Source organism: Solea solea, chromosome 21 (genome assembly GCF_958295425.1).
Source record: "Solea solea chromosome 21, fSolSol10.1, whole genome shotgun sequence".
Lineage (NCBI taxonomy): Eukaryota > Metazoa > Chordata > Actinopteri > Pleuronectiformes > Soleidae > Solea > Solea solea.
Window position 1 is genome coordinate 7,293,074 of NC_081154.1, and position 20,701 is coordinate 7,313,774.

At 39.0% G+C, this 20,701-nt stretch overlaps 2 protein-coding genes across 2 annotated transcripts; both read left to right on the forward strand.

The window, feature by feature from the left end:
• Positions 1-783: 783 nt before the first annotated feature.
• On the forward strand, positions 784-4,888 carry trub1 (TruB pseudouridine (psi) synthase family member 1). The gene is made up of 8 exons (XM_058621189.1): positions 784-994; positions 1,091-1,189; positions 1,913-1,968; positions 2,690-2,771; positions 2,902-2,974; positions 3,287-3,426; positions 3,619-3,675; positions 4,510-4,888. Exons 1-8 carry the CDS (start codon positions 799-801, stop codon positions 4,836-4,838), a joined length of 1,032 nt encoding a protein of 343 aa, XP_058477172.1. The 5' UTR covers positions 784-798; the 3' UTR covers positions 4,839-4,888.
• A 4,694-nt stretch (positions 4,889-9,582) lies between these two features.
• On the forward strand, positions 9,583-17,333 carry hhex (hematopoietically expressed homeobox). Its single transcript, XM_058621194.1, has 4 exons — positions 9,583-10,219; positions 15,262-15,440; positions 16,157-16,207; positions 16,308-17,333. The coding sequence occupies exons 1-4, from the start codon at positions 9,817-9,819 to the stop codon at positions 16,596-16,598; spliced, it is 924 nt and encodes a 307-aa protein (XP_058477177.1). The 5' UTR covers positions 9,583-9,816; the 3' UTR covers positions 16,599-17,333.
• Positions 17,334-20,701: the final 3,368 nt, after the last annotated feature.

Sequence of the window (20,701 nt, forward strand, 5' to 3'; positions counted from 1 at the left end):
TTGCTTTTTCTTTCTTTCTTCTCGTGACTTCACCGGTTGACAAACTAGTGCAAATGAATCAGAAATTAGTATTGTTATTATTGTATATATTATTATAACTACTCGTTACAGCAGTGGTTTGCGGACCACTGAGGACTTTAAAAAGACCACCTTCAAATGTGATCTTATTTTTGGTGATGTCAGTTGGAGTGTTAATACATTTTGAAATTAAATAAAGGCTGTCTGATGGGTGATATTTATGCCGAATAAGACTATGGTTTATACCGATTCAAAAACAGTTGTGCAATTTATAAAATATGTAGCTAGATGAATTGGTATATAAATATGTAATTGACTAACTCTAAAAGAGAATGTCGTTCATTGTTATGTTTGCAGCCTCTCCACGGGCTTAAGCCTGACTATAACGGTTAAAACACAACTGCAGTGTTTGAATAAGTGTCATTTAACGATAATAATGGTGATTTCAGAGAAGAAAACACTGACCTCGCTTTCTGCAGCTCAAGTGAAGCCCAGGCAGTTGTTGTTTCGGTTAACTCAGCTGACAGAAGCCAAACGGAAATGTAACCAGGAAGTGCATGTTCACGCAAAGGATCATGGTCGAAGTAGTTTAAAAAACAACGCCAGTAATCTGTGTGTCCTGTGCGAGAATATCTGCAAAAAAACAAAAAAATAACGTCACATTAAACGTTGGAAACTACTAGGTGAGCTTGATGGTATTTCCATACATTTTATAAATAAATGTGGGGTTATTTTTGCTTGTTTTGGGTCATAGGTGCCATTTACTAGTTATGTCGCTAGATGGCAGTGGCGCAACACTGCTTCTCTAAACCACCGTCGAAGAAGAAGTCTGAAACGAGCATGGCCGGCAGCGCTGCACCGATAACCTCTTCTCTGGCTAAACTCCAGTCTTTGAATGGATTGTTTGCTATTTATAAAAAACAGGGACCGACATCTGCGGACGTGTTGAATACACTCAAAGAGACTTTGCTCAAAGGTAGCAGCAGCTGACAGTAACAACGAAGAAGTCCCTCGTCAACCGAAGAAAAGGCTGACAGTGACATGTTTGTGTTCTGTGTTTATTATCTTTCAGAGGCTGGTGTTAAAAACGCAAACCCGCGGAAGAGAAAGAAACAGAGTCTAAAACTGGGACATGGAGGGACTCTAGACAGTGCTGCCAGTGGGGTATTGGGTGAGTGGACTGTACCATGTTCCCCGAGGTGACTGGCTTAATAGTGGAAATCACAGGGTTTCTTTACGATACGATTCATGTTCCACTACACCAGGGGTTTGCAACCTGCGGCTCGAGAGCCTCATGTGGTTCTTCTGCCCCTCTACACTGGCTCCCTAGAGCTTAGAAAACAATCTCAGCTGACATAGGGCAGTAGGCAGGGTACACCCTGGACAGTTCGCCAGTCAACCAAAAACATGTTTATTTTTTATTTTATATAATTTTTTCTTTCAATTTGCCTATTATTGATCAATCTGTGAATTTTCTTCTGTTCCATAAAATGGTAAAACATGTCAGTGGCTGTCCTGAACTGTCATAGAAGTGCACAGAAACAAGAGATAGTCTGCCTGCTTGGAATAAGACCTTTGTTCGTATGATTGGCAAGGGCCTTGCTTTATCAAGCCGCGGTTTTGCACTGCCATGATTCTAAAGCAGCCTGAAGTTACAAATCAGCCAGAGCATGCTTTGCAAGTGTAAGAGAGGAGGGAGAAGACAGCCATATTGCAACATTATGCAGACGAAAACTGCTGTGAAAAGAAAAGGAAAACATGTACTGTACTGTAACTCTTAACAGGTTTCAAAGATGGCAAAGATCTCCGCTATGTTGACCAATTATGTCTTTTGGTGTAACATGTAGAAATGTTCCTTCAGGACTCTAACTTACACTGTTTTTGTTCCTCTCAGTTGTTGGTGTTGGAACAGGCACAAAAACACTCAGTACCATGTTAGCCGGTTCAAAGGTAAGATTTTTTGCAGTTGTTTAAAGTGCACTGTTTAAATGGGCCATAATAACACATCTCTTCACATATCTTTGCGCCCGTACCCTTTCCCTTCCATGGCACTGCACACACTGGTGCCCCTTAGTCAGTCACCTGCCAGGTTTGAAGCCTGTCAAGTCAGCCGTTTGACAGATATGTAATGAACAGAAGGAGAGACATCCTTTGCAAAGTCGAAATTGACACTGCACACACTTGGTGTGTCCTTTTAACAAAGAACATTCACGTGTACATACAGATCAAAGGAAGGTAGAGGGCGACGTCCGTCATCAGTCATTTCTCCATGTGGGATGGGTGGTGGTGGCTCGTTTAGCTGGTGCCTTTTAATAAGTCGCCTGCCATGTTTGGACAGTTATGCAATTAACAGTCAGACAGACATTCATTTAATTAATTAATTAATGGATACATGCATTTAATGTTGTTCTGTCTTTTATATATATATATATATATGTGTCATAATCTGACTTCATTATTAATGTGTACTGATCTCAGCTGGTGGAGAGAAAGTCAAAGATTAGGTTAAGGTCGGTCTTTGTTAACTATCTAAACTTTTTCAGACCTGACATTTCTCCTTATGAATCAGCTGACATACAGTATACACTGATACTACTAATTATGGTATATTGGCTATTATTATCGCTCCAGCCAGATAGACAAGGGTCATCACTTTTTTCTTTTTTTCCAGAAATATGTTGCTGTGGGTGAACTGGGCAAAGCAACAGACACACTTGATGCTACTGGCAAAGTGACTCTGGAGAAAGACTTCGGTAATACAGTGACCACAAATCACGTCTTGTCCCAGTTTCATATCGCCGTCTGTCTAAAATGTATTCACCCAAGATACAATGTCTGCTGGAACGTAAACTCTATGTTTGTAATGTTTCTTTTTAACAACAGATCACATCACCAGGGTGGACATGGAGGAGAAGCTGAAGTCCTTCACTGGTGACATCATGCAAGTTCCTCCACTGTGAGTATCAATCAGAAAAAGTACCCCCTACACAAGTAACTTGTGTATGTGAAAGTTAACAAGGTCTAGTGTTTCTCTTATAGAGAATAAATTAATACATTTTATGTAAAAGAGCCTTTTGTTTTTGTTATTTTTCCAGTTGCTACTAAGAAACTGTAACCATTTCACATCAGTAAAAATGAGTCTAAACTGTGAAGGTGTTTACTGTGGTGTAGTGAACTTTACAACCTGTAGATGTCACTAGCTCTTAGACTTTTCTTGGTGCAGTTTCCTCTTCATTGTGGCGTGATTTATTGTTTTGTGTCACTGCAGCTACTCGGCTCTGAAGAAGGACGGCCAGCGTCTGTCTGTCCTGCTGAAGCAAGGTCACAAGGTCGAGGCCAAACCTGCCAGACCAGTGACTGTGTACAACCTGACCCTGCAGGAGTTCAAGCCTCCTCTGTTCACTCTGGGTAAGCACACACACACACACACACACACCCACACCCACACATATGTTGCATAATAAAGTATTTCTTTTTCCTCTTCTCCCTTCAATGCCGACGTCTTTGAACGACATTGTGGTTGTGATGTTCTGCTTTTTCTGTGTTCTTTTTTTTATGCTAAATGAAAAGCAAATCACATAAGTTGTGTTTCCTTGATAGATATTGAGTGTGGTGGTGGATTTTACGTCAGAAGCTTGGTGGATGACCTGGGAAAGGGTGAGTATCATCATATTGCACACGCACACACTGTTACACAGCAGTGATTGAACAAGGCACACACAGAAGCAAAGTATTATATCCTTTACAATCCCCCAAAATACACCTTCCTTCAGAAGAAAGGAATAAAAAAAGGGGGCAAAATCCAGGAAAAAAATATATACACACATATTCTTATATGTATAACACAGACTTACTCTAAATCAGGGGTGTCAAATTCAAATGAGTGTTTGGTCAGTAGGGGGCCGGTGAAGTGAAATAAAGTCAAACAGACATCAAAATAATATTTCTGATGATACTTCACATAATTTCAAAATAAAAGTGTTTGTTTTGATGTGTAACGACTAAATAGTTCTTAATATAAAGGTATTCATGATGTAAAATGAAAACCATGCGGAAATAACTCATAAGTTGATATTAATGGGCGGACAGCAAGTTTGTCTGCTTTAATTTAACTTTTCCTATTCCTCAAAAACATCGTCCTTAAATTCATATTTGCACTATTCTCTAGTGTAACTGCAACAATACATTTAGATATTCTTTTTCTGCCCTATTTGGTATGAGTCTCTGAAATCATATAAACCAAATGATCAAATTATTGTTATTTTTAAACAATGGATTTTGTGTTGCACATTTTTTATGGCTCTTCTCTGTAGTTAACTATTGGCTTTAGGGTTGTTTTTAATGTTGATCCTCATAATTCCAAAAGTATGATTAAATATCAGTATGTATCAGTACAGTAAATGTATGTAAAGCCTTGTTCTTTTGTTGTCAATACACTAAAGCAGCAGATCTTCTTCCAAACACCGCCTAATTAGTGTCTCTGTGCTGCAGCTCTGTCGTCCTGTGCTCACGTGAAGACGCTGGTGCGGACCAAGCAGGGTCAGTTTACCCTGGAGGAGCATGCTTTGCCTGAGGAGAAGTGGACACTGGAACATATTGTGTGCTCTATGCAGCCCTGCTCTGTATCAGAGCAGAGCACAAAACCATCAGACCAACCAGCAGAGAAAACATCAGACCAACCAGCAGAGAAACCATCAGACCAACCAGCAGAGAAAATATCAGACCAACCAGCAGAGAAAATGTCAGACCAACCAGTAGAGGAACTATCAGAGGAACCATCAGAGAAAAACAGTGTGAACCACGTTGAAAACAAGACATGATACTCGCTTGACTTGTTTCCAATACCTTTTTTTTTTCCTTTTGAGTTTCACTGACATTTTTTGAATCCACATTTTGAGGATTCTGTTTTTTTATTTGCTTGGGTAAATATTCAGTTTTAGAAACTGGCAACCACACGCCAACCTCAGCCTCCGTGTCCATGAGCTCATAGTATAGATAATGGAGAGACGTTCAAACAGTCTGAAATTGACAAACGAATCATTGAGAAAAACTTCAAACGCCATTGGATTCTTGTGTTATTTTTGTGCTGTGAAGATGCAGAATCTTCAGTTATACTCTAGTACAATGGTATATCACTGTTAACAGATGTGAGAACACCTGTATAGCTTGGCCTCCATTTAAATGGTCTCAGTACACACACAAAAGCTTTTTCATTTTGTGAAAAGGTTGAAAGAAAAAAATTCTCATATCCAAAGGGACGTTATCTGTTCTTCCAATACAGTGTTGTTGTTTTCTTTTCAAATGCACCACATCTGAAAGTTGTTCCATGTAGAGCATGACTAATGTCATCTGTTCTTTGTTTTCAGATTAAATAAATGTCTAAGTGAAACTAACAAGTCTTCTTTTGTTATTTACTCTGCTTGTACTGTCATTTCTTCATTTCCTTAAAGCAAAAGCTAGGAATAATTTGTATTCAGTACAGCCCAGGAGTAATAAATAAAATCTGCTCTTTTTGAGACACTTGAGAATAAATGTTGATTGTTATTTTTTTTTAATTAAACGTGTGCCTTTTTTCTGCCGTGACAGGTCCGAATGTAAAGTAAATCCTCTTTGGGTGTTGGAATTCACAAGATGGCATCAAAACCAGTGAGTCATGATCAAATGAACATTTTACTTCATGTTGTTGCCAATCAAGTGTAGTTTTATTCTCTATATTACACACACTTATATTACCATATAATACTATTTATGACTATGCAGAGTATTTTCTACAAACCACTGTGTGGCATGTGTTAGGTGACCAGAGCCAATCTTGCTTAGGACAACAAAATGTCTACGTACACATGCAGTGTGCGTGTGTTTAAGCCAGGGGCGTCCAAACTACGGCCCAGGGGCCACCTGCGGCACGTGGTGAAGTGAACACATGAAGCTCCGCTTGACACTTTGTGTTTTGTTGTTTTTTTGTTTTTTTTGTTAAACTTGTGCCTTTTTCCTGCCATGACAGGTCCGAATGTCAAGTAAACCCTCTTTGGTGCTGGAATTAACCCGATGGCACCAAACCCAGTGAGTTAAAATCAAATAAAGAACATTTTCACTTCCCATTGCTGCCAATCAAGTGTACTGAAATGATCAAGCTCTGGTGTGAAAACATGATAACTTTGTCAATACGTGTTAACCACTGTGGTGATCATTTGTTTGCTATATTGTTTTTAAATGGCTGTGTGAATCAGTGTGAGGACATTCTGGGAAAGTGGGGATTTGCCTTTAAATAGCTTTTTATGAGTTAAGACTTGATTTTTGGGTTAGGATTAGAATTAGGGTTAGGCATTTAGTTGTGATTGTTAAGGTTAGGGACACTTTCACTGGTCCTCACATTCTGTCATCCCTTAAAGGGCTTTTTGAGGGTTAAGACCTGGTTTTATGGTTACGGCCCATGAACATGAAGCTCAGCTTGACTAATGTTACATGTGCTCCAAATGAGAGCCACAGGGCTGCTAACGATGCTGAGCTGTTCAACATATTGCACGTAAAAGCATGATTCACTTAAATATGTGAATTGTGGTTTAAGATGTTACTTTTTTACAGTGCAGTTGTAACTTGGGTTTCGCATTACAAATGCACTGCAAGTGATCACACGGTGAGACAGAGACTTTTCAAAAGACTGATTGTACGTGCATCAATAATCGTTTTATAATTGAATCGTGGCCCCTGAATCGTAATTGTGAGGCACCTAAAGATTCCCACCCCTACACCACAGTGGCCATAGGTCCGGCCCTGCAGGGGGACAGCCTGTGTTCGGGCCTGTATCTCCTCGGGCTTGTTCCTGGACAGATATATGGCGCCAGCTGCCGCGGAGCTGCAGCACCAACACTTATCAATCGTTCCTGGACAGCAGTCTGACGCCACGGGACGCGTAGGCTGGATCAATGAGCAGTAATCATTGTCTCGGTCCAAATATTAGCCTTTTTGGTGACTTCTTTCATGTCTTCAAGGCTGATCACGTCCGTGTTTGCTCTCTGAGTCCACTTTATCTAAATTGCGGCCGTTAGAAAGTTGGCAGTCAGTGGCGCGCGCTTTAAAGGCGCGTCAGAAAAATCGAACCAATATCGGCTTCTATTTGTGCGCACGTTTATCAGCGGGAGGCGATGATGAGGTCTCCGCCCTAAGCTGAGGTTAATTCACCTGCATGGCAGAAAAGAAAGGGGTGATCGTGCACGCGCAGCAGCGCTGGAAGCGCGCACGCTTATCAGTGATTGTTTAAACCAGGGCTCTGCAACCTGTGGCTCTTTTGTGTTCATGTTTTTCCACACTTTTTCTTGCAGATATAAAGGCATAAATTAAAGTGTTTTGATATGTTGCACGTCACAACTGTAAATGTGTCCTTCTTCAGAAGGACACATTTGGAGTCTTGGACACTTTTTTTTTAGATTCATGTACTTATGCCAGGTAGGTTTTTTCACGCATAAACTACATAGAAATAGTTTTATTTAAATTTTTTTCTACACTTTCAATAGTTTTCTTAAATGAATGCGACTAACTGTAGTTTAAATATATGTATAGAAAAATCTTTATACATGATATTATCTTCATTTTAAGGGTCAAATAGGTTTTTTTTGCGGCTCCAGATAACGGCCATGAACCATTTCCATTCTAAAGGTTGTAGACCCCTGGTTTAAATGCTTTACGGAAACGTGTGTGTGTGCGCGTGTGCTATTAAAACTCCATTTGCATTTGTAGCCACTATCATAAATGTATCACCTCAGCCAGGAAAACTCCAAACATTCAAATCGTGAGTTAATCACTCGCTGTTCAGCTGCGCCGTTAAAGCCTGTGGATTGCAGTTAAACGGTATTTAACACGTGTGAGATAACACCGAACTGTTTGATTGGTCAAAGGCCCTTTTCATTTCAGGAATGGATATTTGGTTTCCACGGTCAAACCGTTGTGATTGTTTCACTTTTACGCATGGATTCAGGTGCTGTTTTCTTTACAGTATGAGGACAAATTAGATCACAAAACACAGTATCATGTGCACCAAACCCATACTGGAATAGTGTTGAATTTAACTCTTTTGGTGTTAAAATAACACTTTTCTACTATGTATTTCACTCTGAACGATTAGAACCCCTTTAAACGTCAAAACGCTGCATAATAATGGTAAAATCATACTATTGCATCAGGAATAGGCATGGGAATCAGATCGGTCCAAAAATTACAGGATGTGATTTTGCACAGAAAATCCAAAAATCATAATAAACAAAACATGAACTGCGCGTAATGTGAAATCCCTTTTCAAATATATAGATATTATAGGAATTTGAATGGCATGCTCCTATTTTTGGAAACGGAATCCATCAGCATTGGTCCGATAATAGTCAAAATGACTAGATTGGATATCAGATGGATAAAGATATGCACACACTGTAAAATGTCAATAATTTTGGGAGAGCAATATTTGTTGGAGAATTATGTCATTGAAATGACTCAGCACAAATGTGTTGTTTACAGCTTCATAGGTTCATAATAATTGTCTAAAATGACTGTATTGGACTAATATCGGCATCGAGTTTGTGATATCAGTATCGCTGTATCATCCCATCTAGAGTTACAGTTTGATCACCAGTGAGTTGTCATCTACTTTTTCTCGCTATGTCTGCTTTTTGTCCTTATGTCGTGTGTGTGTGTGTGTGTGTGTGTGTGTGTGCGTGTGTGCGTGCGTGTGTGTTTCTAGGTCTAGTATCTGAGAGGAACAGACCAACTCAATACAAATACAGGACAGGAGATAAGAAGCAGCAGATACGTCCTCCCTCTGATATTAACACATGGCAATAGAGACACACGATAAAACACATAATGAGTGATCACTTCACAATCACCACATTATCACATTGTAATATGTGGAGTCCCCCTTTTTTAGTATAGTTCAGTAGTTTCCTGTAGTATTCCACATATATACAGTATAAATTGTCACATAATGGGAGCATTATATAGAGAGACGAGAAACATTCAAATGTTGTTTACAAAAATATGCATCGTGAAGAATAATCCAGTTGCAATATTACATGATCATAGTCCACATCTGTGGTTAACACTCGGGTAAGATTTTACCTGAAGCAATTTTGTTCATAATTATATTTGCAATATAATTGAACATAAGAAGAAATAAATCGTATTAGTTACTGATTTTAAAAGCTGTTATTTATTAAAATGTGGATTTGAAACTTTTTATTCATGTTCCCTCTTAATTATAGTCTAATTGTATTATCATTTTGTGGCAAAATCATCTTATATGCTGATATATGACTGGTGTATGTGCGTCCTTAAAACAATCAATTCTGTGATTCCTTTTTTTTGTGTAGCTTTCACCTCACTCCGGTCGCTTGAAGCTGCTGTTTCTCCTCAAATGCTCTGATCATCTGCTTCGTCTTTTGTCATCTGATTACTGGGGCTCGACTGGAGCAGAGAGTCGGCCAATCAGGAATGGCCGCTGGCCACCTGCAGGAAGTTGGCCGTGCACTTATCTCCTCCCTCCTGCGCCTGCTGCCAGATAACAGTCCCAACAGTTGGATCAAGTGCCAGCTCGTTCACCAGCGCAATTTGATGACCAAAAACACTATAACGGTCTCTTTTCTCCACGAGCCAGTGTGTGCGCACGCTCTGAAGTTTCAGCTGAGAGTAAGAGTAGATGGTTGATGGTATGTAAAAACTTTTTTTCTGAGACATTGTCGCTGAAGAGAAAAGCTGTTTGGAGACGAGGCAGCGACGCAGTTCATCCAGTCTGAAACGGCAAACGGCACCATGAGCGTCCCGCTTTACGCACCGACTCCCATCCAAGCCGCACATCCGACTCCCTTCTACATCGAGGACATTCTGGGCAGAAGTGCGTCCTCCACCTTCTCACCCTCCTCTTCTTCGTCTTCCTCATCCGTCTCTTCGTCGTCCTCCTCCACGACGCCGGTCATCCCCACACCGACCCTCGCGTCGCCCAACTCCTCCTTCACGAGTCTCATCTCGCCGTACCGGACGCCGATTTATGAACCCACGCCGATCCACCCGGCACTGACGCACCACGCCGCGACGTTAGCGACGACCTACGCCTCAGCCGGTGCTTTCGCTGGCCCCATCTACCCGTTCCACCACCAGCACCACCACCGCTCCATGGGCGAGTACGCACAGGCGCTGCTCAGGCGCGACCCTCTCGGTGAGTTGTTGTTTTTTTTTTTTTGCGTAAAAGTCATGGATTATTATTATTATAGAATAAATATTCATTTGTGTTCAATTTGTTTTCTGTGAGTCTATACTGTTGTCCTCATGACTCTGTCGGTCTGTTGTTCACGTGGAGTCAACTCTGTTCCACTTTTCATGTTTTCATTTCCATCATGTTGCTGTTTTTTTCTCTGCGATGAATCTAAATTCGGCGCAAAAGAAAACAGTAAAGACGATTTTTACACTTGACGTTTCAGAGTCAACGAAACCATTTTGCATAAGTATTATCACGCTTGGTCGTCCACGCGTGTCAGGACAGTCCACACAGGCTCTGCATGACTTTTTGTTTTGTTGCCTCAAGTCTGACCATGAACATCTGAGTCACTCTGTCAGTGTTAGAGACAGATTTAGGGCAAAAGTGACAGCGAGTTTATTCACTGCACTCAGTCTGCTGCTGCTGCTGCTGGTGGTGGTGGTGCTGGTGTGAGAGGGGGTGCATGGTTGGTAACCTTGACTCGTTTTTCCTGATTCCCATTGTTCTGGAAACATCAGAGGAACAATAAACATATCTGGACTCTAAATCACTTGCTATAATCTCTCCCTCAGATCGCACCCACAGCAAAAATCACAACCACAATCAATCAAAACTAAATAAATAAATAGAAAGCATAGAGTAGAGAGACATAAAAAAAACCAAGACATTACACAGAGCGAGCAGAACAAATAAAAAGATTAAAGAGATAAGGGGACACATTTAAAGTCTGTAGAATCAGATCAGTGCCATGTTTCAAATGCTTTAAATAAAAGCAACACATCTGATTTAGATCTACTCTGATTCATTATTATGACTATTCTTATTATTTGGGTGAAACTTGTTTGCACGCTGCACTCTCTGGTGCTCAGTGTTGCCTGACTTTTGTGTGTGTGTGTGTGTGTGTGTGTGTGTGTGTTGCGCTCAACGAGTGGGCCCTTTCCGTTAATAGCGGAAGCCGTGAGCCTGTCGATAGGAGTAAATCTGGTTTCAGAAGCTGTTAAATGTTTTCCTGGCTCACCCCGGCCAGCCGCTTCCTCGGGAGCCCGCTGCACGCTGCTGATTATTTTATCGACATCCTCAATACAGACATATTCAGGAAACACTCGGCCTCTGATAGCCCGGGATCCGTTTTTCACATATTGTTACACTTCCTCTGGCTGGCCCAGCGAGGATGTGGCTGACTTTCTTTATGGTTGGCGGCGAAAAAGAAAATAAAGCCAAAACAGAGAGAGCTGCACTAGAGTCACGACTAATGGGATCTCAGAGAGAAGAAAAAAAAGAAGATAAAGTCTCATTTACAGGAGCCCAAAAGAGCCGTGGGCGACGATAATAAGAGAGGAAGGGCTGCAGAGTGACGCAAAAGCAGCGTCATTTATGATAAGACAATAATAATGTGTCAGAACATCACACACACTTATTTAAAAACTATCTTTGTAAAGATGAGTCAGTGGCGTGCACAGATATTTTGGAAGGGCAGGGGCCACAATTAAAAAGGCACCTATGCGCACAACAAAAGTAATAATAATGATAGAGCTGAAACAATTACTCATTTAATCGATTATGAATCGATTACTAAATTAATCATCAACTATTCTTGATTGAAACCAGATTTCTGATTGTTTCAGGGTCTTAAATGTGAACATATTCTTGTTTCTTTGCTCCGCATAACAAAGACGTCATTAAAACAGAATCATTTTGGTTTGCGGAGAAAACAAGACATTTCGAGAACATCATCATTTCCAGGTTTGACAAACACTGATCAACATTTTTTTTAACATTTTCTGATATTTTATGGACCAAACGATTTCTCGAAAATAATAAACAGATTAATCGATTATGAAAATAATTGCTGTTTGCAGTCCTAAATAATAATACTACGTTTTTTTTATTTGTAAGCGCCTTTCTAACACTCAAGGTCACTCACACATAAGTTAAAACAGACAAATTAAAAAGTTAAAGGTTAAAACTTAAGATGAAAAAAAATTAAGACCTTTTTTTTCACATGGAGGTTTAAAAAAAAAACTTGTTTAGGCGAATCTGAATAAGTAAGTTTAAATCGGGATTTGAAGGTAGACAGTGACGTTACTGTTGGGATGTGTTGTGGCAGAACGGCTAAATGACCTTAATTATGGAGTTATTGTTTGTTTGTAGTTTTGCATTGCAGCTTTCATACAAACAGGAGAGTGTTTTTCAAAGACTGAACAGGGGTGACCTGAAACAAAAAAAAATGTGAATAAAAGTCACTCCAGCCCACATACAGGGACGTCCTTTACAGCACAGCATCACTTTCTATCGCCAAGACTGGCATTTTCTATACAGCATTGAATATCATTTCCTCTTAGGACACATTTAAGGACACTGGCATGTAGGAAACAAAGTTGCAAGAGCATCTTATAGGACACTGCAAAAAAATTCCTCCAACTGAATTTTATTCCGACAAAATTAAAAGTCCAGTGTGCAGGATCATTTCTGATTTTGCTGTCTCCTTCACTTTTCCCTCAAGCACGTATAGGAGAATTAAAACTCTAAAACATAGTGGTGCACTTGTTCCATGCTCCTGATATGAATATAAACTGTACAACTCATATTCAGGTGATTGTGCTCTCAATAAACAAATAACATTAGTATAAGTATACACACTCAAAGAAAAGCATTAGACAAAGTATAAATAAAGGCAAGAACAACCAATAACCTATAAATAAATACGGCGCTGCTGATAAGATCCCAACAAAATTAAGAAAATGCCATATTTATATAAACTAAATCAGAAAACAATTAGTAAAAAAACCAAATTGTGACACATCCTGTTTCTTCATCAGAGTTCAAACATAGTTTATCAAACATTTGATCTTGTTCAATGTTCAGTATTGTGATTGTTCCATAATAATACTTTGACTCCTGGACTCTGATCCTGGGATGTTTGTACTATTTTATACACCTCATATTATTTTGATTGGGTAAGCCAAACATTTCCAGGAGATATATGCGATATGAGAAAATGATTTATTGTTTTAATTATGAAGAACATGAATGAACATGTATATCTTTTCATGACTTATTTACATGGGGCAAAAACATTCAAGTGCATACAAAGATAAATCTACAAACACAATGAGTCCACTCTCTTCTTTATTCTATTTAAGTCCAGACATTTGATATGATTATTCCTTTGAAGTATACATTTTCCTTTTCTCCTCTTTTTTGTATAACTTTAAGATCATTTTTACAAGGGCCACATGTTAAAAAAAATGAAAGAAATAAAAACAATAAGGAAGAAAAGGAAAGGAAATCAAATAATTCTGAGACTGAAGTCAGAAAAAAATCGATTAAAGTCACAATTCTGAGATTAGAGTCAGAAAACAGTCAAATTCTGTGATTAAAGTCAGAATTCTGACAATGTTTTACTATACTCTCACGTAGAAATCCCTCTCATATTCAGGGGGGAAATCATCGTCATCATCAGGTACAGTGCGAATGTGTTCTTCGTGTTGTTGTTGTTTTTCTTGTTAATGTTACAAAGTCTTTGTTTTGAGAAACAAATCACATGGGCCTGCATGGATTAGCTAACTTCCTTTGGAGCAGCAGAAGGTGCAGCAGTATAAAGTGTTCAACAGCAGTTTCGACTGCGGCACAGTTGCATTGTGTCAGTGAGAGCGCGCGGAGGACGTGGGTGTCTGTTGGTGGATGCCATCGCCTATAATCACACCGCAGAGCAGGAAGCACATGCAGCGGATATTTGGCCATAGTTTTCACTCCGTCACGACCTTCCTCAAAAGGACAGCCGCATGCAGACAGGCACAGGCCGGGGGGGTGGAGGGTTGGAGGGTGGAGGTGGAGGTGCAGCCTTTCCCGGTAATTTAACAGCAGAGGAAACCAACACTGATTACACTGCCGCGTCCTTTCTCTCTCTAATCCTGCTGCACACGCGTGTCACACAACACGCATGGAGACTTTTACTGTTTGTCCTCGTTTATCTGAATCACTTCTCCTCACAGGGTTCTCATAAAAAGATTATCAGTAAGGCACTAATCTGATTTACACAATAGTCTGTCTATAACATTTTTTTAAAGATTCCCAAAAACATGGGGATAATGTCTCTTGGAAATCTACTCGGTCTATTTCGTAAAAAAAAAAGCCAACAGTAACTGCAGAAGACAAGATTTTTCATTTCAAACATTTACTAAAACATTTTCTCTCTCTCACCCACACACACATACACACAACACTTTAAATCCTCAGAACAGCAATAATAATAATCCTATATTAATAATTATTAAAAAAAAGTTTAGATTATCCAGCCAATCAGAAGCTGGGACTGTCTCTATATAATCAAAACAATTAAGAATTGAGCCTCAGCAACTCCAATCGGATCAAAATACACTCACAAGTGGCTCCAACAGGCTGATTTATCGGTTTAAAATGGGCAGAAATGTTAAAAAGTCGAAATTATTATTATTTTTTTTAAGTTTGAGAACAAATGTCTTACAAATCTTGCTCAGCATAGTAGGGGGACATTATGCATATAATCCGATTATGTCGACGGGGAAATCTATTGAATAGTCCATTAGAAGCTCGAGTCAACATCCTAATTAAAATAATTTCTTCTTCATCACAATTTGGTTGAATTCAATTTTAGTTCATTTAGTTAAGTTTAGTAGAATGCACATTACTGCTTCTCTTCATGTGGTCCACAATAAATATATACTGTATGTATAAAACTATAAAATAAATCCACTATATTAGTAAATATTCGGATATTCATCTTTATTCAGTTTAAATGATGTCATGATCGAAATGTCTGGCTTTTATTTAATTTTCTGTTCTGTTCACTTTCTTTAAATTCGTTCCATTTCGAACTGAATCTTTTATTTGTTTTCAATCTCCTCTCATGTTTCACCTCAGAAGCTGAACTTTGTTCTACCTTATGAGATTTTAATAACTGAAAAGTTAATGAGAACACTTTAGACGCCAGGAACTCACCTCCCTCTTCTCTCCTCTAACAGGGAAACCTCTGCTGTGGACTCCCTTCATCCAGCGGCCCTTACACAAGAGAAAAGGCGGACAGGTGCGCTTCTCTAACGACCAGACCATCGAGCTGGAGAAGAAGTTTGAGACTCAGAAGTATCTGTCTCCTCCAGAGAGGAAGCGACTGGCCAAGATGCTGCAGCTCAGCGAGAGACAGGTGAGAGCAGACACTCTTTAAATGTATTGTTTTATTTTTATGCATTGCACCTTTCATACAGGAGAGTGTTGTTCAACAAAGATGAGCTTTAGAAACAATGAAAGGGGACAAACATGCGACAAACATAATACTACTACTAATGATGATAATAATAATAATAATTATAATAATAATTATAATAATAATAATAATAATAATAATGCATTGGTTATTAAATAGGTAAAAATCACTCAAAACTCCTTGTAAATAGCAATACAAGCGCCAGTTCATTATTATTAATATTAATATTAGTGAAGAACTGTATAAACATCTGTTTAATAACAATGATCCATGCTCTAAACTTTAATCGTCGCAGAAAAAAAACACTATAACTATAACATCTAATTCTATTAGTATTATAATAATGAATAGACTATATGTTGTCTGTAGTACATAAAATATGTTATGCAATGTGTTAAAAGTGGTATTTATTATAACAATGAAATGTATTCTGGGCTAAATTACTGCCGGAAAAATAGAATGTGTGTAACTCAGTGTGAGCTGAGTGGAGCATTAAATGATTTGTTCTGTAGATGTGAAGTTTAAAAACCTACTTCTAGTGGCCTTAAAATGTTATTCTATATGGGGAAAGTACCTGTCTTGTAAAATAAATGTAAATAAAAAGCACAAAAGCAGAATAATAATTATTATTTTCTGTTTTTAATTTATTTCTTTAGGTTAAAACCTGGTTCCAAAATCGACGCGCTAAATGGCGACGACTGAAACAGGTGAGCACACAAACAAAATCACATTATAAAAAAAGAAATAGTCCTTTTTACGCACTAAAATGTCCTCATCCATGAAACCACCTGTGTCCATTTCGATCAGGAGAATCCTCAGGGCGGAAAGAGGGACCTGGAGGAGGACAGTCCCGCCGGTATGAGGACTCACAAAGGGACAGAGGGGACAGAGGCGAGCGGGATCCAGCAGAGCCCGGAGCACAGACACACAGGCGCGGCCTGCGATCAGGCGCAGGTGGGCCGCTGTGCGCACTCCGTGTCCCCGCAGCAGCAGCAGCAGCTCCACGCAGAACTGGACTCTGACGTGTCCGACGACACAGACCAGGAGCTGGACATAGAAGACGACGACGATGACTTCTCACGGAACCCGCAGTTCTGAAAAGCGCGTGCATCATCCACACAGTGACACAGAATGATGATGATGATGACGAAGAAGATGAAGGCTCGCGGACTAATATTATGCTGGAGCCTCTTCACTCACTGTCACTGAGACAGACAGACAGACAGACAGAGTAGTTCCTGCTGTAATGAAGTTTACACCGTCTTGTCATGATGTTGTGTATAAAACATAATGTGTTCGTGTTGTTGTTTGTTGTATTTTTGTTGTTGTTGTTGTTGTTTTTCGCTACTGTATGTCGTTTTTGATTAATAAACGCTCTTAGGTCTTATAATAAGACAATCAATTATAGACCAAATTATGATTTGGTATATATAACATTATATAATAATAATAATAATAATAATAATAAAGAAAAAAACATTTTGTGCTGAGAATAAATTTGAGAAATGAGCTGGGATTGTATTGTTCTGTTTTGTAAAATTACAAAAAAAAGGAAATTTACATATATAGTTATAGACCATTTAAACTTGGACAATAATCAATATTGGATTTACCATAAGTTGCACAGAATGTGACCAGTTCTTGATCATCTTAAATATATTACATTTAATTCTATTGTTGCCCATTAGATTTAAATGGGTCTTTTTTACACAGTGAAGCCAGTGAAGCTAACTATATGTGTTAATGTCTAACTTGTGATGAGTTAAAGACTTGTACAATAATAACAAATCACTTTGACCATTTGCTTGAATTCATTAAAAGTTTTTTGTTATAGGTTGAGCCATTTTGTACACTTTTAACTTTCCACAAGAAACTAATTTTAAATTAGATTCTTCATAAAGCATCAGTAAATCGTCATCTCTAAAACCTAATTTAAAAAACAATACAATATTACAATCTGTCATCATCATCTGGAGAATTATAGCCCTATCATCAGAGGTGGAAAGAGTACTGAAATATTCTACTCAAGTAAAAGTACCACTATTTTTAAGTAAAAGTAGCTTGTTTAATATGTACTCAGAGCACATTTACTTAGTAGTTTTTTAACAAGGTTGTGGCTCTTTCTTGTTTCTTCTTAAAGGCAAACCTTTATGAATTAAAGTGCTGACAAAATCAAATATGTAAACACATGATGTATAAGTCAAAATGGGTCAAAGGTCACAAAATTAGCACCAATTCACCTGTCAAAGTTTCCGGAATTTTTAAAAATGAAAATTCAGGCCAACTTTTCTTTACTCAGTAACCGATGAAAAACAAGTAAAATCACACATTTTTAAAATGACTTTAGAAATTACAAGTACACACAGTAACACAGTAACACGAGTAAATGTAATTCACTACTTTCCCACTCTGCCTTATCATGATATTGAATTAGCTTCATATTACTGTTATATCAATACTTCAATCTGTTAAGTTAACTGACATTTTTAAACTGAAATCACTACCACTGATACACAGAGCATGGATAACAACGGATGTTCCATCTTTAATTTAATCCAAGTTGACCCACAGACTACCACACAGCTCTCTATAATCTGAAACTCCTCTCATCGCTGATCAAAACATTCCACTGTAAAACCCACTATTACTGATGATGTAAAAAGCTCATTAGTGTTGCTGTTTATTCTGATATGACGGACAACCCCACCTGACCCTCAGATAACAAGACCCCCCCCCCCCCCCCCCCAGTAAAAGCAGTAGGAAATGAATGAATGAACGCATTAATGCAAACACAATCACTGCTCTTCATGCTGTCGTTTTTTCGGGGGCCTCCTGATTTCTAGACGAATCAAAGGCAGCCCTCAGATTAGCAAACAGTTTAGTCCATGTCAATCGTTGTCCCATCACCACCTTCATCTTCAAACAGCTTATCACCAAGCTCTCATGCACACACACACACACACACACTGTTAGCGGGAGTTTTTCAGTAAGTAGATTAGGTTAATGATTGAGTGAACCTTCAGAACAGCAGGGACAGCAGACTGATAGCAGGCCACTGATTGATCGCCATACAATATGCTCACAGTACTTTTTAATAAAAGGCATAATCACAGTCGTTGGGACAATTAAACGCAGAATGTGGCCAATTTAGGGGACTCATTTTTACCTCCGCGTGGTGTTTTGCTATTTAAAAGACTACAACGCCTACCTTGCCCTCATAACCTGTTTGAGTTGCATTACAGAGGTTCAATGGCCTCACACATACACGACTATTCCAAAACCAACAGTATGCACATTGATCTCGGCCTCTGTATTGTGTAATGGTTCACAAATTGTGCCGCGTAAAGTCAACACCGGGGAGGAATAGAGCACACAGTTGGTGGGTAAAATGTCCAGCAGATAGCCGACTGGTCCCAGAGTGGCTTGTCTGATGTGGTCAATTCACACACACACACACACACACACACACACACACACACTTACTGTAGGTTTTATTTTTTTCATGCGCTCTGTTTTGCAAATTTGAAGGCATTTTACTGTGGAAGCCTGTAACCCTGCATCCAATCCAATCCAACTTTATCTATAAAGTACTTTAACCCTTTATCGGGCAGTCATCAAAATACTTTTTATATATTCAATTTTCTCGTAGAAAATCAAGATCAATGTTGAGTTACCATATATGGTTCCTTGTCCAGCTTGGGTGAATTATTTGCTAAAAGATGTATATCTTTTAGCAGGTGGGGCACTTATTGTAAGTCGCTTTGGATAAAAGCGTCTGCTAAATGACATGTAATGTAATGTAATGTATATGTATATAAAAAGTATAAGAAAAACACATATAAACTTGAAGGAACATTCATTTTTTAATGTTAACTCTAACTCTAACTCTAAACCTATTGGTTCAAACGGGGTTAAATCACTATCTGTGAGCCTAAAACCTTCCCTGATTGGCTGAGAGAAGTCACGTGATTTTCCAACCTCACTGGGCCACATAGCAATGCCATTTTTTTGATAAATAAATAAATACATTTTTTTTCCTTAAAGTAAAAACATTGAAAGGCTATCATCTCAAACTGATCGCAACTCATTCCACAGTTTCAGAACTGCGACGGTCACCTCTGAGTTTCCTCTTATAGTCTTAGGGATGACTAATAGTGACTGATGTGCCGTCCCGAGAGAGCGGGAGGGAGTGTATGGCGGACAGATACTGTGAGGCAAGACCAAGAAGACATTCAAGCGTTAAAAAAAAATCAGTTGTGTGATGTGTAAAAATGACCTTTAATTCTGTATATTTACGGTCATATCCGGTCATGATGTTAAAGCATTAGTGAGTAACATCACATGAACTCAACTCAACCTAACTTTCTGTGAAATACAATCACTTTTACAAATTTTTGCTCCATTGACACGTTAATTGTTTTATCATTCACATTTTTTTTGGAAATATGGTGATTTCTGCTTTGTAAAAAAAAAAAAGAAGCAAATATTTGTTTCAATCCATCATCAGTTTCCCTCACTGTGACTTAACCGTGCAGTAGCACAGCATAAGCCTGGTTGTAAGAATGTATTTTAGTGCTGTCCTAGGTTTAGTGTTAGGAAAAGACTGCATGAAATATTCTGTGGCTCATAAAACTGTTTCAAAATGACCCTGGACAGAATGATCATAACTCCCTTACAACCAGGAGCAACTCATTCCCAAAACATCTCTAAAACATCAGGCAGGAAACGACTGTTATCTGCATTCTGATATTCAGCTGATTTTGTGATCAGGGATCAGTGTATTACCTCTTTAATATGGATGAAACCCTCGTTGACAGGACAGTGTTACGACAATCGATTGGATGTGTGCGGGTTGGCATGTGTGTGCACTGTGCACGCAGGTACTCCTGTGGTATTGGCGCACACAAGTTAATGTGTGGTTATATTTGAACGACTGAGGAATGTGTTGACTGTTGACCTTGGCCAAATGGAAGCCATTATCTCCTCCCCCCCGGCTGAGGCCTCCCTCCTCCGCTAAGCTGATAAATTAATGAGAGAAAACATCGCTTACATCGATACTAGTGTCGCCAGCAGCCGCACAGACACAGAGGAGCAGGAGGAGGAGGAGGAGGAGGGGGAGAAAGGTGAGGAGGAAGCAAAGGGAGTGACATGGATAAAAGCAAATATCAGCAGGAAATATAACTGGGGACACATTTACAAGT